Source organism: Triturus cristatus, chromosome 9 (assembly GCF_964204655.1).
Source record: "Triturus cristatus chromosome 9, aTriCri1.1, whole genome shotgun sequence".
NCBI lineage: Eukaryota > Metazoa > Chordata > Amphibia > Caudata > Salamandridae > Triturus > Triturus cristatus.
The window spans coordinates 344653381-344679290 of record NC_140592.1 but is presented as its reverse complement, the minus strand read 5'-3'; the positions used below and the strand labels follow the sequence as shown (position 1 = coordinate 344679290).

General features: G+C 49.1%; 1 protein-coding gene across 6 annotated transcripts in view; it reads right to left on the bottom strand.

Annotated features, from left to right (window-relative positions):
* The window catches only part of DCAF1 (DDB1 and CUL4 associated factor 1), an 814171-nt gene that overhangs the window by 500611 nt on the left and 287650 nt on the right, over positions 1-25910 (bottom strand). For all 6 annotated transcript variants that reach the window (XM_085625108.1, XM_085625107.1, XM_085625110.1 and 3 more), the window contains exon 13: positions 7074-7198. In XM_085625108.1, the coding sequence (XP_085481234.1) occupies positions 7074-7198 (125 nt within the window). The remainder of the gene's footprint in view (positions 1-7073; positions 7199-25910) is intronic.

Here is a 25910-nt window from a genome sequence, read left to right as displayed (position 1 = left end):
TTTGATGAGAGAGGGATCATGGACTTTGACAAGTTGGTATCTGGTTTTGGACTCCCCCCGCAACACTTACTGGCAGTACTTGGCGATTTGACACTGGGTAACTCGACCACATATGCAACTTCACGCCAGCCGCCCACTTACAAAATTCGAACTATGGTACATCACACACACTTTGGACAAGCGCCTACTCTCGGACATCTACTCCTTCCTCAATAAACCTAAACACAGTGGTAAAACCCCAGCGCATCGTAGATGGGAAGCAGAGTTGGAGCGGTAATTCTCCCCCAAAGAGTGGCAAGACATCATCCATAGGGCCAGAGCTTCCTCTTGTAGTACAGCAGAGAAAGAGATGTTTTTAAAGATAGCCCACCATTGGTATTACACCCCGGTTAGACTTGCTAAATGGAAACCCGCTGCAAGTGATTTATGCTGGCGTAACTGTGGTCAGCCAGGTACGTTAACTCACATCCTCTGGCAATGCCCCAATATACAATCCTTCAGGCGGTAGATTCCATACATCACACCGAAATACCCAGATTCCCCAGTTACACCCTGCTGGGACTGCCTGACCCCCTGACCTACCCTTAAGTCATGCAGAGGAAGAGCTATCACTTTAACCATCGGAGCCGCCAAACAGGTGTTACGGTCTAAATTAGATTGACTGTATCGGGTATGGGAGCTAGCGGGCATAGAAAAGATTACGGCTGGCTTGTCTCGCACTCTCCCCAGGTTCGATAAAATGTGGGGCACCACTATTGACTTCCTCTCATCCAGATTTGTGGGACTTACCTGCCCAAGATACCTGCGAGTACTTCGCCTCTCTACCAGACACACCCTGAAGGGTGACCAAGCACAGCCAAAGTCATAACCTCCTCTGTGTCCCCCAGGAAGACAGGGACTCTCCAGCTGCCCACTCTAGTTGCTATCTTCTCTATTTCCTATTTTGCTCCTTCATTTCTTCTCCCTTTCCTCTAGTTATCTATGTTGAATGATTTCAAGTAACGATCCCCACCGGCCAAAGGATGTAGGTGGCGGCTAATGTTCATCTTCGCATCTAAAATTAATAAGATTTAAACCATAAAAACATGGCTATTCACATTTTAACAGCTAAAACCCATCCCTCCTACTTATGACCCCGATTCTATCCCTAGCGCCATGAGGCCCTTGGGCAAAGGTCGCGCTCTACAAGACTATCATTCATTCATTAATCCAAGACGAGTCTTCAGTCGATAACTACCCCCTCCCCCTGGCCCCCACCCACCAACAGGGTAAAACATATTAAAAAGTCAATTTATGAGTCATTTCACAGCCAAGCATATACAGCAGTTGGGCTACTTTTCATGCCACGGGCACTCTGCTCAGTAAATCCCCAACAAAAGTACTCGGACTACTACCAAATGAACACAAAGAATGGCAGTACCATTAGGATACCACACATACACAAACAATGGTCACTTATTGGACCAAGAGGGAGGGCGGAAGATATTGAGGAGTACAGGTATGTTAGTTAACTGCAGAAGTACACATAGCTGTTTACTAATTAGATAACTTAATTAGTATATAGCAAAGCTAAATATAACACCGCTCTCTCTGTGTTATGTTCAAACTCCATATCGAATGTGAAAATTACATTTCAGAGCATGTCACTATAAATACTATATGGACGCACACTGAAAATTTTGAACATATACTTAAAAAAAAAAATTGTCAGTAGCTCCACTTTAAAAACTGTTCCAGCACCAATGGTGCAAAGATTCTGGACTATGTCCCGAAATCCAGTTTTAAAACAAATATTTGCAAGTATTCGCAAGCAAAACTCCGGGTGATATTTCCAGGATTTTTTGCTACTTTGTTTTGTCCTTCACAAAGCCATTTCAACTGAGAATGTGCTCACTTTATGTAATCATACTACCTAGGTATGACTTTCACACATAAATTGAGAAATATGGATGTGGCCTAACAGCCAAAGCTGCCAACTTTGGATTTCGGGAACCAGCTTCGAAGCCTGATGTGGGGCTCTGGGCAAATCACTTAATCACCTATGCTTAAAGTAGAATGAATCTGACCTTATGTAATGTGATCAGGTGCCAATGTAAAGCGCTCCAATGCCCCTGGGCAGTGTTCGCACTATATAAAACTGCATACATACACACATACACCAAAATGCACCATTGGGCCAGGTTTTAACACATTAATTTTCGATAGTAAGGCTTACCCCATACTCCCCATACTCAGAAGGCTTTTAAAATTTGCTAAAATCACTGGTATCACCACCAAGATTTTTTTTTATATATAAAACAGATTGTATTCATCAAATGACACATATAGAGCAGGGCTCTGTAACCCAGGAACATCTGCACAATAAGTATAAGGCATCATGACTGACTTCTCAAGAAAGAAACGAGGATAAAGAAAGAGCAATACAGATGAAACCCCCACCCCCTCCCTCCAGTCGCACTAACAACCTCCTAGACACAAATCGGTCATGGCCTTCTCCCACAACCACTCACACCAGTACACATATTTGCAATAGATTCCCACTTGCACCAGCAGGGTGACATTAAGTTGGATTAAGGGGCCCCCCTGCAGCGACCGGCTCCAGCAGCAAACCCTGATAATCTTCAACCGCTTCCAAATTTTAAAATGCTTCTACGGGCACATTCTTGCCGTGAAGATAGGAAGCTCCAAGCCCATACTAAAGTCCAGGCCCCTCTTCCAGACCGACACCAAGGGTGGCGTCGGCGCCTTCCATGCTTTGGCAATGTCTTTCTTCGCTATTGTGAACCCCAACAACATATGGTGGCGTTTATAAATATTGCCCCCAATCCCTTCCATAACATGTAATAGCACTAACTTCGGCGACAGGGGCAGATCCCAGCCCAGCACCTGTGAGAGGCACGTCACCACCCCTCTCCAGAACCATGCCAAGGAAAGACAGTGCCAGACCGTGTGCGTCAGGGTCCCCTCCTCCCACTCACATCTAAGGCATACCGGGGAGGCCACCAGACCCACCATCCACAACCGGGCTCGCGTAAAATAAACCCTATGAAGATATTTAAATTGGATAAGACGTAGGCGTACTGCTATGGCAGCCCCCCGCGGGGAGGCCAGGGCCTCCATCAAGTCCTCCTCATCAAGTGAGCCAACATTTTCCTACCAGGCCTCTCGAAGCTTATTCAATGTGGGGGAGCTGAGAGTTACCAGGGACTAACAAATCTCCGATATTTTGTGATCCTGAAGATCCCCCATAAATACCTTGGCTTCCACCGGGCTGAACTCCGCCAGTGACTCCAGCCCCACCAGACATGGGGCGAGGGCGTGTTGAAACTGGAGGTATTTGTAGAACTGGGATTTAGGCATTTGAAATTAGTTTTGTAGGTCTTGAAAAGATTTCAGGATTAGCCCCCTTATGACATTCCCCAGGGTAGAGATACCAATGTTGTCCCAACCGCAAAACCCTGCTAGAGTAGCTAGTTGTGGCAAGCGGCCATTATTCCACAGGGGGGGTCTCCCGCGTCAGCGTGTTCCACCACCCTAGCCGCCGAAAGGCCTGTCACCAAATTTGGAAAACCACCTGGGTTGCGGACGGCAGGGATTTACGTACCCGTGCTGAGTATAGAATCGCGTGAAGGGAGAGATTCCCCCATAAGGCGCCGCTCAACAGCATAGGCGGGGTCGTCTCTACCCGCATACACCACTCATTTAAGACAAGTATATGCAAGGCCATGTAATAGGATATGATAGCAGAGGTCGCCAAGCCCCCACAATACGTAGAGAGGGAACATGTCCGTAAAGCAACTCTTACCGCACCTCCTGCCCATAAAAATTGGCCCAAGGCTGCATTAACCTGCCTAAACCATCTAGGGGGAATCGGATTAGGATGATTCTGCAGTTGTTACAGCAAGCGGGGGAGTGAGACCATCTTGAAGATGGCCGATCAACCATAGACAGACAACGGCTTGCGAGACCACATTTTCAGATCCTCCCGAACACGTTCTCAACCGGAGCCAGGTTCCTCTCCCAAGCCACCATGAGTGAGTCCGATAGGAATACCCCAAGATATTTCATCCCACCAGTCACAACCCGAACCGACGCGGCCCAGTCACTCACACCCATCGTGCCCCCCAGAAGCCATAACGTAGATTTGCTTGGATTCAGATAGAGGCCAGTAGATTCGTCAAAGATCTGCATAATACGAAGCAGCCGCAGGCCAGTCCGATCAACGTCCGTAAGAAAAAAATAACACATCGTTGGCATATAAGGCAATACGATCTGACAAGCCGTGCGCCCACTCGAAGCCTGTCACCTGCACATCTATGCACACCCAGGCAGCCAATCGTTCAACCGCCAATGCAAGCAAGTATGGAGACAGCGGGCAGCCCTGCCGGGTACCCCGTCCAAGGGAGAAGGTGGAGGAAGTACAGCCAGCAACCCGTACCGATGCAGTAAGATCAGTGTAGAGCAGGGACAGGTAGGACAAAAAGCACGGTCCAAGAATCTCCGCAGCAGAGCGAATAAATACACCCAACTAAGGGAAATCGAATGCCCGGTCCATATCAGCCAGCAAGAGCATTGCCCGGTCGCTACGCCCTCGAATGGCCGCAATAGCTACCTGTGCACGGCGTTTATTATGTTGGGTCGCTCTCTGGGGCATGAACCCAGATTGATCGGGGTGAACCAAAGTAGTAATATGGGCCCGCATACGATTGGCCAGGGCCTTGGCTAATATTTTGGCCTCTGCATTTAGAAGCGAGATGGGACGGCACGAAGCATGCCGGTCCGGGGGTCTGGCCGGTTTATGGAACACCACCACCTCCGCATGTCTCCAAGCCCGGGGAAGACAACCCCGCTCACGGGACTCCTCCACCACTTTAAGGTAATGGGGTCCTAGTTAGAGAAAGAATCTCTTAAAGAACTCACAGGGGAACACATTGGGCCCCGGTGCCTTACCAGAGTTGAGGTCTCACAGGGCTGCACCCAATTCCGCCTCACTCGCCTCATCGGACAGAGCCCGAACCACCAAGATTTTTCAGAAGCCATATAATTTTAGTGAAAAGATGTCACAGGCACCCAACTATGAAAAGGGCTCCAGTGCAGTTCACTGACTGCCACTTTTGTGGGCAGATCAATACCTTGACCAGAGTCTGATAAAGACATATCGATGGGCATGGTCATGGTTGTAATATTTACGAACAATTGCTCTTAGAGAGAAATGCAAACATTTTTAAAGACTAAGTTACTTTGTTACTTACAGCATTTTGAAGGCATGTCTATTACACTTAAAAAAAGGTTTGTAATTCACTTGTATTTCCATTGGTAATTTCATCTGTAATTCTCCTGTTACCTCATGTCATTTATTGTCTTCTTGTCATTTTCCTTATTTTCTTTATTGTACTTGTTTTGGAAAAACCAAGAATTATTTGAAGAAAAAAAAAGGTTTGGGAAGCACTGCCACAGAGCAAATCTTCTACACTCATGGTTTGTTCAAGCGGGTCACGAAAACCCGTCTCCTCCTGTAATACCATAACGTGTATTTGTAAAACGTACATTCACACAGAAGGGCATTTTGGCGCTGAATAACAGATTTTTATTTATGATCAGAGATTTTCTGTGTAAGAAAATACAGTCTATAGGCTTTAGCCCAATGTGATAACAATCCACCCTTAAAAGACTGCTGCCTTTAACACATGATTTTCACAATACACGAGTCAGGACTTGTTGCTTTGTCACAACTTTGCATTCTTAACAGATTACACCTGTGGGATCCGGCATAACTTTAACCAGTGAACCGATCAGGCCTATATGCTTTACCACTGGCTTCACACCATAACCAACACTGGCCTATTCAAGTGAACATAAACAGGCAACAGTCATCCATACAGCTATAAAGTAATAAAGGATGAAAAATACAGTTTGCAAAACTATATACAACCCCTCTCAATAGGCCATAACAAGAATCATAACAGAGAAAAGCCGTGGGTTTATCAGGGAGGGTGACCAACACCAAATCCCATTCCTACTACGATAATCTGTGAGATTACTTGTACATAAATAGCAGTTTACAGCATGCTACACACTTTGAGAACAACTCACAGTTAAAAACCTCCTGGTTTAAACAAAGCTTTTCACAATACATAATAAGCCAGGCATACTGACTTGTTCACAACTTTTCATAATAAGCATATCAGACATATGGCTTCAGACATAACTTTTCCCAATGCACCAATCAGGCCAATTGCTTGTCACCATAACCAACTCAGGCCTGCTCTTGGGCGTAAGCTTTCCCACAAGACACAGTCATAGAATTATAAAGGTCTGCAAAATTATGACTAATCAAAACATTATCTCTCCTAAAAGAGCAAAACAAGGTTTCTCACAGAACAAATCTATATTCAAACTTAGTCACAGACCTTTATCAACATTAAAACCCTTGGCTACAGCAGTAATCTATAAGAGTCCATGTAACCCTTCTCTTAAGGGCTTTCATACAGAGTAATAACAATTTGCCTTTGAAATGGATTTGTGTTAACATATGCTATTCACAATAAATAAATCAGGCCTCCTGCTTTTATTGTAACAATTCATAATAAACAAATCAGGCCAATAACCATGGTCATTGGCTTGCAACCATAACCAATTTTGGCAAGAAGTAAAATACAAACACTTTTTACATCTTCGGCCCATTTAAATCCTGCATTCAGGGGAACCAATATAAAGGTGGTGTCTAAGCTCCTTTCTCAGCGTATTCTGAATGTTCTTTTTGTTTATTACGTACGGTACGGTGATAGCCGAGTTGTCAAGCCAGACCTAACAAGATATTTTTACCTGTCCAATCTTCGTACTAGCACCACACAACTAAGTACACCAAATGTTCAAAACTCTACTTAATGAACAGAAAACCCCATATCATCTATCTAGGTTTGCATTAACAGCTCAAAGTTAGAGGCAATTGCTACAACATTTTATTGGACGTGATAGGACTATGCCTTAAACATGCAATGTTCTCTTTTCCAATCAAATAGTGAGACTAATTTATCATGCCCAAAAGTTCCCATGTGGAGGCAGGTACTTACCCACAGTGGAGACTGTGGAGCCAGCATCATCAAGGACATCTACCGGCTCTGCCAGCTGCAGCTGGATCTTGGGTACCACAGTTAGAATAGCAAGGACATCCAAGGCATACCGCACAGTATCATTCCTGAGAACAAAAAATGAAAGCACGGTAAATGGGTTTGTCTCTAGTTAAAATAGATAACAAAATCTGTTCAATTAGACAAGTCAAACTAGACTCCAGTCTATCTATTTGATAAATCCCAGGGTCAAAAACATCACCTATCTATTATAGTCACTGCTAGAACTTTTCCTACTGTTACAAAATAATAAAGGAATTCCAGGTTGATCCAGCAGGCCTCTCAGAGCTAGCCAGTGCAGTGTTAGCTCTCTGCTTTGACACAAACATACAACAGAGCTTTGAGAGGGCAGAAGAGGGGGAAGAAAGGCACATAGGGTGGTGGGGATGGCTGGACTATTTGGGACAGTAAAGAGGTCATGATATGTATTGCACCCCCACTACTACTAATTATAGAAGGATAAAAAAGTGAATAATGGGTTAGTTTTCACCTCTGGAATCCCAGTAACAGAAACCTCCAGCTTTGCTCTCGTCGTCTTTTTGAGATCATTCAGGATTCCTCCATCAAAAACATCACTGTTATTTATTGTTACACATGAACAAAAGTTACTTACCTGTAAACTGTGGTTCTCCAGTATTGGTGTCTTTCATAGATTCACATGCTTGAATCATTCCCCGTCGTCGAAGTGGGAGTACCACGGTACATAAAATAGCAATATATGCATACATATATACATAGTATAGCAATAGTATAGCTAAAAAAATACCATAGAAAGTATTGTAACATAGCAATCAATAGGAAAAAAGTTGTCACTTTATTAGCTCGTCCAAGTCATTAGATATAGTCCAAACTCCAGCCAATCAGGCGTCAGCACCCTCTAGAACCCTCTCCCCAGAGACTAGGAACCTCATATTTTCTAGCACGAGTGTGACATAATAGTCAAGTAAACGAGGGGAGCCTCTGAGGGGAGGTGGATGGGTCGCATTTGAAGCTATGAAAGACACCAATACTGGAGAACCACAGTTTACAAGTAAGTAACTTTTGTTCTTCTCCAGTATTGGGGTGTCTTTCATAGATTCACATGCTTGAATCAGAATAGATAGCAGTAATTCCAAAACTGTACATAGTCAGATATAGATATATATATATATATATATATATATATCCCACCGATATCGAATCGAGGCTCATTATTCAATATCAAACTATGGCCCCTATTGGACATAACTGTGATGAAGAACTGTCAGTCCATTTAGGATAGCCGTGGTTCATAGTTAGAAGATCAAACTATGAAGAGCATTAAATAAGAAAACAAGATCCCATCAATGGGGGTAATGTGAAACCTAGAGTTAAATCGACTATTAATTAATGATACTGCTGCCCCGCTGCCATCGAGAATGTTTTTATTGTCCGTGTATGTGTGCATATTTTTAATTTGTGATATGAATTTGAGATTTCACTTATATATTATTTTGTTCTTTTTTAGAGAATTTGTAAGCTGCAATGCGGAAGAAGGATACAATTGAGCTATTATATCTGCCTTCTCATGAAATGTTTTCTTTTTTGTTTTCAACTTATCCAGTTGAAAAATGCTAGTTCCTGAGATCTAAATTCATTTTCAAACATGTTGGGTATCAGTGGAATTAATCTTGAAGAATCGTGCCCACTGGGGCTATAACTGTAGATAATGAAAAACACTGTTAGAATACCTGCAAGCACAGGCTAATTATCACTTGCCTTTGAATTTTTCTAGATATATGGATCTTTGCCCACTGAGGCGGTACACTATTATGAATTAAAACACTAACAGGTGTGTGATTTTTGGAATTAAAAGGCAAGGCATCGCGTTATGAAGCATGTCCGGCTTTCAGCGTGCCACTGATGGTAGTCTCTTGACTGGGGGAGAATGTCTGCATTGTCAGCATTCCGTCCATCATTTGTTTGTTGTAACGCTTTTCGCCCTAAGTGGGATGGGTATTCCCAGACGTGGGACCCGTGCTCACTACGCCACTGGAGTCAAGCTATCCTGGCTGATGACGGCTGATAGCCAGAAACCGGTCCTAGGATGCTAGATTCCGGTCCAGGGAAGACATGGCTTGGCAGTTCGGGCTGGACTGTTCCCATGAGGCACAGGGTCAAGACTGATTTGCATATGGCCATGTCTGAACTGGGGTGGCGTAGTGGGCAAAAGAACGATGGATTTAACCCAGATCTCTTGACTGGGGGAGAATGTCTGCATTGTCAGCATTCCGTCCATCATTTGTTTGTTGTAACACTGATGGTAGTAAAGCACATTTCAGAGAACTGCAATGTTCATAAACAGGCAATGTCTAAGACTGATAAAGTTTCGAAATATTGAACATTTGGTAAAATCCAAAAACACATGAGGATTATTTTTTCCTTTCCACACTGCAGTTAGTCTATAAATATATTGTATTTGAAATGGAAGTGTTTTTGATTGAAAAAAATAATTTGTAACATTCTGAGTGACTTGACCTCGGAAGTCTGTCTACTATGTTCATTTATCACGAGATGTTTATTTAAACTGAAGTGAACACTGACATAGCCACTCGTGAAAAAGGGGTTCTTCCCCGAAACGCGTAGTGTGTCACAGACCTTTTTTCGGGAATAAATCACCTTTTGCAACGATTTAGTGGAAGGAGGGTGCAAAAAGATCGTAACACCAGGAATATCGCTAGTAATTCCAGAAGGTTTATGTGCCACGTTCTTTGCAGAGCATTCCATTTGCCCTTGACTGTGAGACCTTGAAGATGTGCCCCCCATCCCTCGAGGGAAGCATCTGTTGTTTGGATGAGACCTGGATCATCTGCTATGATGAAGCGGCCTGCTGACAAGTTTGTTTTGTGAGTCCCTGAGACCTGATGCCATTGTTAGTCGATTTCCTCTTGTAATGGTCTCATTTTGAGACAGCAGTTGGGAATTAAGGGAATGCAGGAAGAAAGCATTCCCAGAAGTGACTTGAACTGTCGAACAGAAACGGACTTTCTTGCCCTTAGTAAAGATACCAGCTTGAAAATCCGTTGTTGTCTTTCGTTTGAGACGCCTTTGTTGTCTGAGAATTTATCATGGCTCCCAAGAAAGTCCGAACCTGAGAAGGGGTGAAGTGTGACTTCTCCAGGTTTATGGACAGGCCCAGTGACTGAAATAGAGACCGGCATATTTGTGTGTCTTGTTGCCACTGTAAATGACTGCGCCTTGATAAGGCAGTCGTCTAGGTAGGGTAAAATTTGGACGCCCGCTTGACGAAGATATGCTGCCACCAGTGATAAAACCTTGGTGAACTCTCATGGCGCAGAGCGGAGGCCGAAGGGAAGGAGTTTGAATTGGAAGTCTCTGCCAGCCACTCTGAAGCGCTGGAATTTTCTGTTTCTGTGTAGGATGGGGACATGAAAATAGGCATCTTGAAGATCCAGTGTTGTCATGTAATCTCCTGAAGTACTTCTTGGAGAGACAACATTCAAAATGATTGCTTTTTGAGATTTGTTGAGGGAACGGTGGTCCAGGATGGGGCGCCAATCCCCAGACTTTTTCTTGATGAGGAAAAATCGAATAAAAACCTGCACCCCTTTGTAATTTTGGAACCACTTCGATATCTCCTTTTTGTAACATGACTATGATTTGGCATAAGAGTTCCTTCAGATGTGCAGGAGGACCACCTCTGGGAGGAGAATTTGGGGGAAATGTTACAAATTCCAGGGTGTGCCCTCTGGACACTATGTCCAACACCCATCGATCACTAGTGATGGCAGACCAGTTTGAGAAGAAATGGCAGATTCGTCCTCCAACTTTGGCTGGGTTGTTGAGCAGAGTGGTAGGCAGGTAGCCGCTGTCACTGCGTTTTTGAAGAATCTCTGCCTCTGTAGGAAGAATTTCCTCTGTACTGCTAATAGGAGGCAGCTGGAGGTTGACGATACGTTTGCTGTTGCTGTGAAGAGTAACATTGTTGTCCCTGATACTGTCTGTTCTGATTGTAACCAACTCGAAAGGAATAGGAGGATCCACGACTTCTCGCTGCACGAAAAGGCTGCTTTTAAATTGTTAAGTGCCTAGAGCATGTGCGGTGTCAGTATCTGTTTTAATTGTTTGGCGGGCATCATCTATGTGCTGTCCAAAAAGTGATTCTCCGTCAAAAGGCATATCAATAAATTTAGTTTGCACTTCTTGGCAAAAAGAGGTAGCTCTTAACCAACCCTGCCTTCGAAGAACTGCCGCACCTGCCAACTGACGAAAACCTGCGGAAGAGACATCCACTGCAAAATCAATGATCTCAGCCGAGATCTTCTCCCCCTCCTGGAAAATCTTTAAAGTTTCGGTCTTCAATTCTTCAGGCAACAGATCGATTAAAGGAGAAATGTCCGACCACATTTGCCTATCATAGTGGCCTAGAATGGCTTGGGAATTAGCTGCATGGACCTTAGTTGCTGCCATGGTTGAATTTTTTTTGTCAATGGTATCAAGGCTTCTGCCTTCCTGATCAGAAGGAGCAGACAATGAAGAAGAGGAATTCCTGGCACGATGCTGAGCCGCCTGCGAAATAACCAAATCCGGCTTCGGCTGACCAATTAAACAGGCTGGTGAATTGCCTGTTGCCTTGTACTTTTTATTCAATCCGCAACAGGACTGCAGGAATGGAGGCAGGGGTTTTCATGACCTTCAGATCCTCCTGCCAGATGAAATCGATTACAGAAATCGCCCGCACCGGTTTTTGTGGTTGATTCTTGAAATCATATAAAAAAACAATCCTCATCCTTTGAGACCATAGGGAGATGAAATCTCTTGGCTGCTCTGTCCATGAGGACATGAAATCCACTATACCACTGGCGGAGATTCCACAGGAGTAGGAGAGGCAGGCAGCGGTGTCTGAATTTAGTAATTGTCCCATTCAGTAAGTAAGAATCTATCGTCTAACTCCCCTTCTTCTCTGTCCTCATCCGTTAAATGAGTGTCCTCTATAATATGAGCAGTAGATGTCACCGAGAAGTAGGAGGAGGCGGCGCAATGAATGAAGAAGGTGGAGGAACAGGTGTTTGAGAGACCGAAGAAGCTGGCTCTGAAGGAGGGAAACTGCGGTAATAGTCATCCAGCATGCGCTGCAAATTTGAAATGAGTGACAGAGACATCTGTGCAGTCGGATTTTCAGACTAAGATTGGAAATTCGGCTCCGAATAATAGTCATAGTCTTGTTCTTCATCTATGTCCTGGCACTTAATGAGGAGCTCTGATGGACTACGAGCTGCTCGAAACCTATCATCCTCCTCTGAATCCTCCTTGTTCGCCCCATAATCCAACAGTTCCACTGGAAGGTTTGGAGAGGCTTGTATAGGCAATAAAAGGTCCATTGAAGATTGTCTACGTTGAAGCAATGAGCCTTTCCTGGATTCAGATGACGACAGAAGGGCTGCTGAAGGCTTCAAAGCCACTAGAGGCATCAAACCTGGAGCTGAAATCAGGGATTCCATCCACGAAGCTGCCGTTGACGAAAAACATACTTGACTCTCCATCTGTAAAGTCTTCACTGTCGTCGACGGAGCAACCATCGAGGAAGTGATCGTCAACGAAGCAGGCGTCGACGAAGGAACAGTCTATGAAGCAGGTGTCAACGAGACAACCATCGATGGGACAGGAGTCAACGGAACCAACAGATCCTTGGAAGTTCCCGTCGACGAAGCAGCGTCCGTCGGCGAAAGGGTCTTTTTTATCTTCGTCGACGAAGAGAAAGCAGCTGACTTAGGTTTCACCGTCACTGAAACCAGCGTCGACGGAGAAAACGTCGACATCAACATAGCAGGTTTAGGCGATGATAAAGTAGTCGTCCTCGTCGTAGTAGTGAAGACAGAGGACTTAGTCGACGACGAGCCCGTCGACGATAGACCAGTTTTCTGAGGTAAAAATGATTCTGACAGATTTTGACGTCTGAGACTTGGATCTCGGGGGCGTAGACGATGTAGAGTGACCCTTAGGGGGAACAGAAGTCCCTGTTGATGATGAAGGCTGGTCATCACACTTGGAAGAGTGATGTTTTTTCGGTACCTTGGCCTTAGGAGAAGTCAAGTCCACCTCACTAGCCCTTTTCTTAGAGGCAAGTCTTAAGAGAGAAGTCACTCTCCACATCAGAAACTGGGTCATCCTTCATTTTAAGCTTCTGTTGCCACAGAAGTAGCCTACCTTCTCTGTCACTTAGGTCTTTTGAGGAAAAGTCCTGCATATTTTACAGTCTCTCACCCGATGGTCAGGATGTAGGCAGTAAGGAATATGCTACTTACCAGTATGCATCTGTTCTTGGCATGTAGAGCTGCAGATCTACACACTTTTGCATAGATCGCCATCTGGTGTTGGGCACGGATGTTTGCAGTTTGTTTTTCCTCTTGGAAAGTCTTTGGAAGTCACGAGGTCGGTGACTCCTCCCTTGGATCGTATTCCGCATGGGCTTTGGCTCCATCCTCAGATTGTTTTTTGCCAACAGGGAAAGATGGAGCGTAGTAATAACAGTGAAGAAACCCATGTGTGTTGTATCTAAATAAGATAGACTGGAACAGATACAGGTAGCCGGGGAGGCGGGTGGGCGTGTGTAGATCTGCAGCTCTACATGCCAAGAACAGATGCATACTGGTAAGTAGCATATTCCGTTCGAGGCATATGAGCTGCAGATTACACACTTGTGCATAGATTATATAGCAGTACCCACCGTTAGCGGCGACCACCCGTATCTGTTGCAGTGGTTTGAAATAATGTTTTGAGTACAGCCTGGCCCACACTAGCTTGTTGCTTAGTTTGCACATCTACACAATAGTGTTTGGTGAAAGTGTGCAGTATTGACCATGTAGCTGCTTTGCAGATATCATCTAATGGGATGTTCCCTAAGAATGCCATGGAAGCCCCTATTTTTCGTGTAGAATGGGCTTTCGGGAGAATGGATAGCGTTCGCTTTGCTTTATGGTAGCAGATTTGAATGCATTTTACAATCCACCTAGCTATCCCCGATTTTGAGATGGGGTTACCTTTGTGTGGTGGAGAGAAAGAAACAAACAGTTGTTTGGTCTTACGGAAAGTTTGTGTTCTCTGAATGTAGTAGAGTAAGGCTCGTTTCACATCCAGTGTGCGAAGAGCCCTTTCTGCAACGGTCTGTGGTCGCGAGAAAAATACTGGTAGTTCTACTGTTTGGTTTAGGTGAAAAGGAGAAATGACTTTAGGGAGGAATTTTGGGTTGGTACGGAGAACAACTTTGTTATGGTGCATTTGGAGAAAGGGTTCTTGGATGGTAAGTGCTTGTATCTCACTGACCCTTCTAAGGGAAGTGATGGCTACAAGAAAAGCGGTTTTCCATGTTAGGAACTGTAGTTCGCATTTATGGAGAAATTTGCCCGACCAGTTCATCCATATCGCATTTTCTTTGGACAATGGGTGTGGGTATCTGGCGGCGAAGCTTGGGCATTTGGCGTTTTCGTGGGTGGCGAAGAGGTCTATCTGTGGATGCCCCCACATTTGAAAGTACGGGTGAAGAACTTGTGGGTGAAGCTCCCACTCGTGGATCTGTTGTGTCTGTCTGCTGAGCAGATCTGCCACTGTGTTTTGGACTCCTGGGACATGCTGAGCTAGGAGAAAGATTTTCTGGGGTATCGCCCATCTCCATATGCTCTGTGCTAGGTGAGAGAGCCGTGGAGAGTGTGTGCCGCCTTGTTTTTGGATATAATACAAGGCTGTCATGTTGTCTGTTCGGAACAGGACTGCCTTGCCTGAAATTTGAGTTTGGAAAGATTTTAGGGCTAAGAGAGCGAGGGGTGCGACCATCTACCAACACCAGATCTGTTAATTGACCCTGGTCCTGGTTCCATTGGCGCATCTAAGCACTCTTGGAGAGGACGCATCTGGAGTCTTGCGTTAGGCACTATGAAAATGCAAGAGGCCATCATCCCTATTAGTTGCATAAACACTCGAGCTGGAAGGGAGTGTTGTAGTGCGAATTTTGCACGTAGAGCTTGAATGCTTGCAATCCTGGCCGGATTGGGGTAGGCTAGTGCTCTTGAGGTGTCTATGGTGGCACCGAGGTATTGTTTTATGTGGGATGGTTGGAGATGGGACTTCTGGTGGTTTACTGTGAAGCCCAGCTGGTGGAGTAATTGAATGGTGGTAGATGTGTGTTGAACACACTGATTGTACAACCCAGCTTTTATTAGCCAGTCGTCTAAGTATGGGAAGACGTGGATGTGTTGTCTTCGTAGATGTGCTGCTACCACTGCTAGGCCCTTGGTGAATAACCTTGGCGCTGTTGTGACTCCGAACGGGAGCACCTTGAATTGAAAGTGTTGTCCGTCCACTACGAATCTGAGGTACTTGCGGTGAGCTTTGTGCACCGGAATGTGAAAATACGCGTCTTTTAGATCTAGGGTGGTCAAAAAGTCGTTTTGGGAGAGGAGCGGAAGTACCTGCTGAAGCGTTACCATATGAAAAGGGTCGGAATGTATGTACGTGTTTAGGGGCCGGAGAGCTAGGATGGGCCGCAGAGTCTCGTCCCTTTTTGGTATGAGAAAATATAGGGAGTAGACTCCCATGTTTTGTTGGTTGGTAGGAACGGGTTCTATTGCCTGTTTTTGTAGGAGGGAGACTACCTCCTGCTTTAGGAGTATTACATGTTCTTGAGACATTGGGCGCTGCCTGGGTGGAATGTTTGGGGGGGTAGATATTAGTTCGAATTATTAGTGTCACCCATTTGTCTGAGGTGATGGTAGCCCAGACGGGAAGGAAATCTTGGAGTCTGCCCCCAACCGGAGTGGAATGGTCTGGGGGGAGTAATTGGGTAGGCGTTGTGGCAGAGCGGGCATTGTTTGTTTTGCCTCTGCCTTTGTTATTGTTACCACTATAGCCGCCTCTTTGATAACCTCCCATGAAGGTGGACTGAGCGGGGGATTTGTACGAGGTGGACGCGGTATCTGAGGAGTAGCCTCTAGATGTACTGCGAAAGGAAGAGCGGCGAAAACGCCTAGGAGGGTGTGACTGTAAGGCTCCCATGGACTTCGCCGTATCCGTATATTTCTTCATTTTTTCTAGGGCCTCATCTACCTTTGGGCCAAATAGATGTTCCTGGTCACAGGGATGGTTAAGGATGGAGTCTTGTACCTCCGGTTTAAACCCTGATATTCTCAGCCAAGCGTGGCGACGGAGGAGGACGCTTGTATTGATGGCCCTGGAAGCTGTGTCTGCTGCATCTAAGGCACAGCGTATAGAGGTGTTTGTGATAGTCTTACCCTCTTGAATTAGTTTGTTGGCCCTAGCTTCATATTTCTCAGGGAGGTGGTGCATTATGGTCTCTAACTCGTCATAATGTGCCCTGTCATATCTGGCCAATAGGGCTTGAGTATTGGCGATACGCCACATATTGGCTGCTTGTGACGCAGTGCGTTTCCCTGATGCATCCAATAGCTTTGACTCTTTGTCAGGTGGTGGTGCTTCGCCTGTCGCCTGGGAATTTGCCCTTTTACGTGCAGTGGATACAACTAGAGTGTCTAGTAGCGCTGGCCCTCTGATGTAGGAGGGATCTGTAGGGGCAGCTTTGTATTTTTTCTCGATGCGCGGGTTAATGACCCTGGCTCTAACTGGGTCCTTAAAAACCTCTGGCGCATGCTTTACCACTCCTTTAAGGATAGGTAATATGGAGGTAGACCTATGTGTGGTGTCGAACGTGTCGAGGAGGAAATCTTCCTCCACGGGGTCGGTATGTAAGTCTACCCCGTGATAGTGTTCCGCCCTTTGTAGTAGGTGGTGGAACCCCAATGAGTCCTCTGGTAGAGATGGCCTGGAGTAGTAACGGTCATCTTGTGGGACGTTGGGGATATCAGGTATATTGTAGTTGTCCCATGGGTCTGGGGATCCTGTCGGAGTGGGGTCCCCTGCGTGTAGGTCCTGGGGGACATCCCCTATGTCATCATATGGGTCCCCGTGATCATCATCTTGTGGAGAAGGGGTGGGAGAACGATGAGGTTGGGGTGGAGAAGGCGGGGGGTGGAGGTGGAGGAGGTGGGGAAGGTATTCTGAACGGGGAGGTAGCAGAGTCCTTCCTTTTTGGAGGTGGAGGCGGAGCAGGCATCTCCAAATGTCTCTTTTTGAAAGAAGGTGTCAATTGTCCAGTTTTTGGATCCTTGGTGAGTGTTTTCTGCAAGGGATCCGGTGTAAATAAGTCCGGTGAGGCTGGTCTGGCCGTCGGCGCCGAAGGAATCGGGGCCGTTGGCTTTTTAGGCTTTTCTGTGCCGGTTCGTTGTTTGGAACCCGATTTGAGAACCTCCGGACGCTTGGTCGGCGCCGAGTTGGGTTTCGGCTTGGAAGGGTCGGTGCCGGTGGCCTTGTGTGCTTTGGTCGGCACCGAAGGTGTTGTCGGTGCCGAAGAGCTGGGTTTCGACCCAGAGTGCTTCGTTAGGGAGCTCGGTGTCGATATGGGGATTGGCTTCTTTTTCGGCGCCGAAGCGTGTTTATCAGTACCGGGAGTAGGCTGGCTCGAGCCCGAGCCGCCGGAAGGCTTGCTTGGCTTCTTCACTGGGCCCGAAGGTGGGGTGTTGGAAGCAGTGTCCTTGGTCTTGCCTAGGCCCGGAGGCGAAGGTGTGACCTGAGCCTTTTTCGGTGCTGGCAAGGGTGTGGGGGGGTGGGGTGATGTCCTCCACATCGGAGTCGTCAGCCTCGGAAGCGCTGACGAGGCCCTCTTTGGTGTACTGCTCTGGAGCGTCACTGCCTTCTCCGAAGATGTTGTCCGGAACCGCCGTCGAGGAGTGCGCCATAGTCCTTCTGGCTCTTCGGTCCCGAATAGTCTTTTTGGACCGGAAGGACTTACACGCTGGACAGTCTCGAGCCTCGTGTTCAGGGGAGAGGCAGAGATTACATACCTGGTGGAGATCGGTGTGGGGGAAATTTGGACCCACATCGAGGGCACTTTTTAAATGGAGTCCTTTCCATTAGCCAGGACCGAAGCTTGGAGAGGCCCGAAGGCTGCCGTCGACGACTGGAACTGAATGTCCGTGCCGATGAGAAGGCGCGTCGAGTGGGGGAGATCGCGATCGAAACAATACCGTGGTTTAAGGTGAGGATTGCTCGTCGACCGTCGAACTGGAAGCTGTTCGGAACCGGAGCGCGAAGATCACATCCGAGCCCGATGGTGGAAAAAAACAATCTGAGGATGGAGCCGAAGCCCATGCACAATACGATCCAAAGGAGGAGTCACCGACCTTGTGACTTCCAAAGACTTTCCAAGAGGAAAAACAAACTCCAAACATCCGGGCCCAACACCAGATGGCGATCTATGCACAAGTGTGTAATCTGCAGCTCATATGCCTCGAACAGATAGCTCTTAAGAGTGCCCACAGCAGGGCCCGGCTGGGCCAAAGAAAGGAGTAACAAGAGGACCTCAGAAAGAGGGGCAGAAAGGGGATCCTAAGCCTTAGCTGAGCACCATGCCACAAATTTGTTCCACTGGCAGGCGTATACCGTCTAGGTGGAGGGACGCCTGGCTGCCAAGATAACATCACAAACTTCGGGAGGCAAGTCAAATGACGTCAACTGCCGCCGCTCAATCTCCACGCAAGGAGGTGGAGGCTGGACAGGTTCGGGTGGAGGACCCTCCCCTGCTGCTGCGACAGAAAATCCTCCCAAAGAGGCAGTTGGGTCGGTGGATCAATGGCCATGTTGAGCAGCTTGGGATACCAGACTCTACGTGCCCAATCCGGAGCCACAAGGATGACTTGGGCCCGGTCACGCCTGATCTTCTTCAGCACTCTGGGAAGAAGTGGTAAAGGCGGAAAGGCGTACAACAGACCGCAACTCCACTCGCAACGAAAAGCGTCGCCAAGTGAGTGCCGCCTTGGAAATTCCAACGCGCAGAATTGCTGACATTGCACGTTCTCTTCGTTGGCGAATACATCTAACCAAGGCTCTCCCCACTGTCGAAAGAGACCTTGCACCACCTCTAAGTGAAGACGCTATTCGTGATCCATCATGCACCTGTGGCTGAGTTTGTCCGCTCTGGCGTTCAGGGAACCTGCCAGGTGTTGAACCACCAGGGATATGCCCTGATGTTCCAACCAAGTCCAGAGGCAGAGGGCTTCCTGACATAGGGTCCAAGACCCCACCCCGCCCTGTTTGTTGCAGTACCACATGGCAGTGGTTCTGTGTGAACACCTGCACTACTCTTCCCCAGACAGAGCGAAGGAATGCATTGAGTGCAAGATGGATCACACGGAGCTCCAGAAGATTGATGTGAAGCCCGGACTCGGTCGGAGACCAGAGGCCTCTGATCCCTGCCTCTCCCATGTGGCCGCCCCACCCCAGAAGTGATGCATCCTTCACCACTGTGTGCTTTGGATGGGAAAGGGAGAGGGATCTGCAGTTGACCCAATCCTGGTTCGTGAGCCACCTCTGCAATTGTCTTGCAGTGTCCTCCGAGATCTGGACGCAATCGGACAGATTCCCCTGATGCAGGGCCCACTGGAACTTCAGGTTCCACTGCAGGGCCCGCATATGCTACCTGGCATGATCGACCAGCAGGATGCAGGAGGCCATGAGGCAGAGCAGCCTCAGGGTCATCCTGACTGAAACCCGGGATAGACTGACTCTGTGTACGGGAGGATAAATCCGAAACTGTGTCGTGTCCAGAATCGCCTCGATGAAGAGGAGCTTCTGAGAGGGAATCAGGTGTGACTTCGGCACATTGATGGGAGAACCCCAGCGAAGGCAGGCGGTTAGCCGCAGTCTGGAGGTGGAAGGCGACAGTATGGGGTGAGCCCGCTTTCAACAGCTAGTCGTCGAGCTAGGGGAAGACTGAAATCCCCGATCTGCGCAGATGAGCTGTGACCACTGCCATCACTTTCGTGAACACCCGAGGGGCACTGCTAAGGCCAAAGGGGAGCACAGTAAAATGAAAGTGCTTGTGGCCTACCGTGTACCGCAGGTAACGCCGGTGGGCCGGCAGGACGGGGATGTGAAAATAAGCATCCTGCAAGTCCAATGCTACCAACCAGTGTCCAGGGTCGAGGGCAGACAAGACCTGAGCGAGCGTCAACATCTTGAACTTCTCCTTCCGGAGGAAGCGGTTGATGTTCCTGAGATCCAAGATAGGACGTAGGCCCTTGTCATTCTTGGGTACCAGAAAGTAGTGGGAGTAACAACCAGAACCTACTTCTGGGGCATAAACACGCTCGTTGGCTCCCTTGGCCAAGAGCGCCGTGACTTCCTGTTGGAGAATGCCCAGGTGATCCTCCGACATACGGTGGTACTGAGGTGGCATGGCTAGAGGGGTGGTCTCAAAGGGGAGGGAGTAGCCCCTTCAGACAATGTGTAAAACCCACCTGTCTGACGTGATGGTGTGCCAGTGGGGGAGTTGATGGAAGATCCTGCCGCCCGCTGGCGTTTGATGGGCCTGAAATGTCGGACTAGGAAGGTTTGTAGGCTGCTGCAGAAGTGCTTGGTGGACTGGCCCGTCCGCTGGCCCCCTGAACCACAGCGGCGGTTCCCACGTCACTGGCCGTACGAAGGTTGGGGAACTTGCGCCGGCCTGTGGCTCTTGGTGGAACGTAGTGGGGCACCCCTTCCGTACCTACGAAAGGGGCGATAAGCAAACTGCGCGGGGTGGTTGGAGAGGCCCAAGGACTTGGTCATAGCCCATGAGTCCTTGAAACGCTTGAGAGTGTTGTCCGCTTTGTCGCCAAAAAGGCGACAGCCATCAAAGGGCATGTCCATGAGGGTATTCTGGACATCCCTAAAAAAGCCAATCCATCTCATCTATGCATAGCGTCAAAGTGCTATCGACGTGGAAATCGTCCTGCCTAGAGAGTTGGCAGTATCCAGCCACAACGGATGGTAAACTTTGCCGCTTCTCTCCCGGCGGCAACAACCTGGGAGAGCACTGTCCGGGCCTCCTCCAGACACTGACGCAGCACTTGCGCAACAGTATACCACACGGAGTGGGAATAACGGCCCAAGAGACATGCGGTGTTTACCGACCGCAGTCCCAAGCTGGCCGAAGAGAAAAATCTTCTTTCCAAGATGATCCAGCTTCTTGGATTCCCTATCTGGTGGAGCGTTAGGGAATGCTCCCCTGGAAGTAGAGGTTAGGACCACCAAGCTCTCAGGGGCGGGGTGTTGGGAGAGGAAAGTGGGATCGCACGGGGCCGGGCAGTTGCATCAGGCGATCATCCTATCAATGGGAGCCCCCGTGTTGGGCCTGGACCAGGTGCCCAAAAGGATGTCGGTGAGGGCCTCATTAAATGGAAGCAGGGGCTCCGAAGAGCTTGATTGAGGTTGAAGCACCTCTGTCAGGAGGTTAGTCCTGACTGCAACGGTAGGAAGCTCGAGGTTGAGAGCCTTGGCCGCACTAACGCTACACCACTGCGTATGACGCCACGGTAGCAGGAGACAACATGCCAAGGTCAGGAGATGTAACAAGACCACTGGCATCCCCCAGGTCCTCTCTCCAGTCTGGTTCATACTCCAACTGTTCGGTCAGAGGGTCACATGACCCCTTCCAGTCCTCCTCCTCGTCCTCTACATGCCAATCTGGCCTAAAAGAGACCCCAGGAGTGAACAGGGGCACAAAAACCCCGCTCGGCGTTGGATCGGGCGTCGGGCGACGTCAGTCTGGCTCCGTGTCCACATCAGGATAGAGGCCGAGGTAGACGCCGGCCAGGGCCCTTACCGGCATCGAATGCAAGCGCAGTGTCGGAGGAAGCTGCGCCAGTGGAGGCATAATGAGGTCAATCAGTGTCGATCCGGATCCAAAGGGGGCCTGCGGTGCCAGGGCTGTCGGCCAAGATGGCCTAGGCCCCCCAACCGAGTCCGCGGGGCCCGAAGGTGCGCCGGCGAATTCGGGCTGACCAAAGATGGTGTGCATCATCTCGTTAAACTTACAAAGCTGAGCAGGAGTCGCTCCGGGTCCTGGGAAGGGAGGAAAACTCTGAGTCGGTTCTACAGGTTGCGCACGCAGAGCCGCGGGAGGAGCACCGTTCACATCCCTCGTCGCGCTGCCGACTGACGAGGAGAAGTTGAAGAGCGACGATGCTTCTTCGACTTCTTCTTGTGCTTACCTGACCCCGAGTGCGAAGACTCAGAAAACTTAGAAGAGTGATGATGGCTCCGCAACCGGTCCCTCGACCTCCCATTTGCGACCGGGACTTCGAACGGCGTGGAGTCGACTGCCGGCACTCAAGAAGTTCCGGGATCGCTCCCGCAAAGCCTTCAGAGCCATGGACCGGCAGTCGGAGCACACCTTGGGGTCGTGGTCACGTTCCAGGCGTAAAAGGGACACGCGGTGCGGATCAGTCACCAACATCGGTCGGTTACATTAAACGCAAACCTTGAAGCCGGGCATCACTACGTGCACCAGGAGTCGTTCGGACTCAAAAGACGTTGTCAAAAGTTCAGTCAAAAAGTGACTGGACGTACCGCTGTCTCCGGATCTGCGTTGGCTGGCGCGGAAAAAAAGAACTGACAGCGCGCGAGGGCGGCGTGGAAGTGGCTACCGTGACATCATCCCGGCAACCACAACGCCAACAACGAACGTGGAGCGGACGAACGCCACATTCGACGCGCAGAGGTACTGCTGACGAAAAACTTTTCCGGATCCAGTCTGACGCCTGGCGTCTTCACTTAGAGGTGGTGCAAGGTCTCTTTCTACAGTGGGGAGAGCCTTGGTTAGGTCTATTCGCCACCGTTGGAGAACGCGCAATGTCAGCAATTCTGCGCATTGGATTTCCATGGCGGCACTCACTAGGCGACGCTTTTCGTCGCAAGTGGAGTTGCGGTCTGTTGTACGCCTTTCCGCCTATACTACTTCTGTCCAGAGTGCTGATGAAGATTAGGTGCGACCAGGCCCAAGTCATCCTTGTCGCTCCGGGTTGGGCACGAAGAGTCTTGTATCCCGAGCTGCTCAACATGGCCATCGATCCACCGACTCATCTGCCTCTTTGGGGGGGGGGGGGGATCTTCTGTCGCAGCAGCAGGGGAGGGTCCTCCACCTGAACCTGTCCAGCCTCCACTTCCCAGCGTGGCGATTGAGAGGCAGCAGTTGATGTCATTTTACTTGCCTCCGAAGTTTGTGATGTCATCTTGGCAGCAAGGCATCCCTCCAATTAGCCGGTATACGCCTGCCACTGGAACAAATTTGTGGCATGGTGCACAGCTAAAGCTGTGGATCCCCTTTCTGCTCCTCTGAGGTTCTCTTCTTCCTTCTTTCTTTGGCCTAGCAGGGTCCTGCTGTGGGCAGTCTTAAGAGCTATCTTTCGGCCATTTCTGCCTTTCTTCGGCTTCCTGATCAGCTTTCTCTTTTCAAGTCCCCGGTTGTGAAATGTTTTTTAAAAGGCATAACTCTTCTCTTTCCTCCTATTCACTTCGTTATGCCTCAGTGGGACTTGAATCTGGTCTTGACATATTTAATGTGCGCTCCCTTTGAGCCGCTTCACAACTGTCCCTTAAGGATTTTTAACTCTTAAGACTGCATTCCTGGAGGCCATCACATCGGCCAGAAGAATGAGTGACCTCCAGGCGCTTTCATCCAAGCCTCCTTTTCTCTCTGAAAATCCGGATAAGTTTGTCCTCAGGACCGTCCATCCTTCCTTCCCAAGGTTGTCACCTCCTTTCACATTGCGCAAAGCATCACTTTGCCAACCTTCTTTCTGCCTCTACATCCTTTGAAAGAGAAAGAGAGGCTCCACCGTCTGGAACCAAAACGGGTGCTTTCCTTTCATCTGGATCGCACCAAACAGTTCCGGGTAGATGACCAGCTCTTTGTTGGCTACGTGGGCACCAAGAAAGGTCGGGCAGTGCAAAAGCAGACTATCGCTAGATGGGTCATTTTGTGTATCAAAGCCTGCTATTCACTAGCAAAAAAAAAAGGAGCCTCCAGTGGGACTGCGCACCCGCTCCACCAGGGCGACGGCAGCTACTACTGCTTTGGGATGAGTAGTCCCTCTGAATGACATCCGTCAGGCAGCTACGTGGGCATCACTGCACACGTTTATGAGACACTACTGCCTCGACAGCCAAGTCCGGAGAGACAGCTTCTTTGGCCGTTCTGTTCTCCAGGACTTTCGGGTGTGAACTTGGTTTGCAGACCTGCCTCCGGGGTTGGTATTGCTGGGGTATCTATTCTAAGGTAAGGATTCTTGTTGGACTTGGCCCTGCTTGCAGTAATCCCGGAACCTTTTGCCTTTCCCCCTAGCTTTTTTTTATAGATGTGATTGAATGCTGCGCAATGGTGTGCATAGGCTTATTTTCACCATTGAAGAAAGTGTCACTTTTAAAATGTCACCCTGTCTGTGCGCTTGTGCCTGCCTGAAGTGGGTTGCAGGTCTAGTGTTCGAAGTGACCAAGGCTGACTCCGCCCCTGGGGTGTGTCCGTCACACACACTTCCAGCTTTTGGAGGGAAGCCTGGCAGACAGGGTGCCCTACACCTCCCCCAAAACCAGTTGGGGCCGGTTTCCCCAGAGAGCCTTCCAGAAGGTTCTGGGCCTTTATGGTAGGTGGGGTGAGGAGTGCATATATAGAGGAGCTGAGGCTCCATGTGACAGTGCTGTGCGTGGACTTTGATTGAGGGGACACTCTGCCAGAAGGTACCGCCGCAAGGGCCTGTGTGCTGGCCCCTGTGCCATCAGTACCCCCTCTGCTGTCCACAGGGCTAGTGAGAGCCTCTGCTGGAGTGAAGACTACTATGCCAAGACGAGTGCCACTTTATGGGAGTTGACTGTTTCTAGGAACTGCTGTCCTGTAGTGATGAGTGCCCACTGCCTGCTGATCTTGCCCAGCATTCCCTGCCTGCTCTCCTACCCTAGCGCCTCGTGAGCGCCATCATCTGTTTGCCTGCACTCCAAAGAGGTGAGAAGCGTGGGCGCTACTTTACTCAGTGGGACCCTGGGACTGTGAGCCATCTAGAGCCTCATGAGCGCTGCCTCCAGCACCTGCCCAGGAGAAGAAGGTGCGTGGGTTCTGCAGCGTGTGCTGCCAGGGAGAACTGTTTATTTTAAAAGTACAGCGGGAGCCTACCCGCATTTGTGGTCCGTCGCAGGTGCCCACCCAGCGTTATTGTGCACTTTGGCTTCTTTGAAGTAAGCGGGTGCCCACCCCGCATTTGTGCCGCAATTGCCACTTAAAAAAAATAGCGGGAGCCCACCCCGCATTTCTGCCACGTCCGGAGCGCTTTGTAAAGCAGCTGGAGCCCACCCCGTGTTGTTGGGCTGCACTTTGCTTGGTTGCTCCAGGCGGGAGCATACCCCACACTTCTAAACTGCCCAGAATCACCGCCGCAGCCTGGGGCCAGAAGAAGAAGAGAGCCGCCGCGCTGCACGCAGCAAACCGGACGTCGAAGCCTGGTGGTGGGCGGGGCCTGGGAAGCGGTCCGGAGCCTCACGGGCTCCACATTCAAGTCCCGAGTCCCAGGACGGCACCCGGGTGAAGCCGGTAGAGGCCGAGTGAGAAGACCGGAGCCTCGCGGCCCCCGGAGCAGCCCAGCAGGAAGCCCTGGTGAGTGGGGCCTGTCCCGCCAGCATTAACGGCGCCTGTCTCCTGCAGCAGCTGCGCGTGTCAGGGGAGGCACGGAGGAGACCCTTGCGCAGTTTTTGAGGAATCCAAGCGAGTGGGGCTCCCCTTGGTGAAGCTGGAAGGAGGTCCCAGGAGCGGGACCTGTGGGAGCGCCTTGCTGGTGTCCGGGGGTTCTCTACGGAGTCCCTAGAGAGGCTGTGGAATGGGGCTCAATTGGTAACTTGGTGGGAGGGTGGAGTCGGGGCACATGGTCG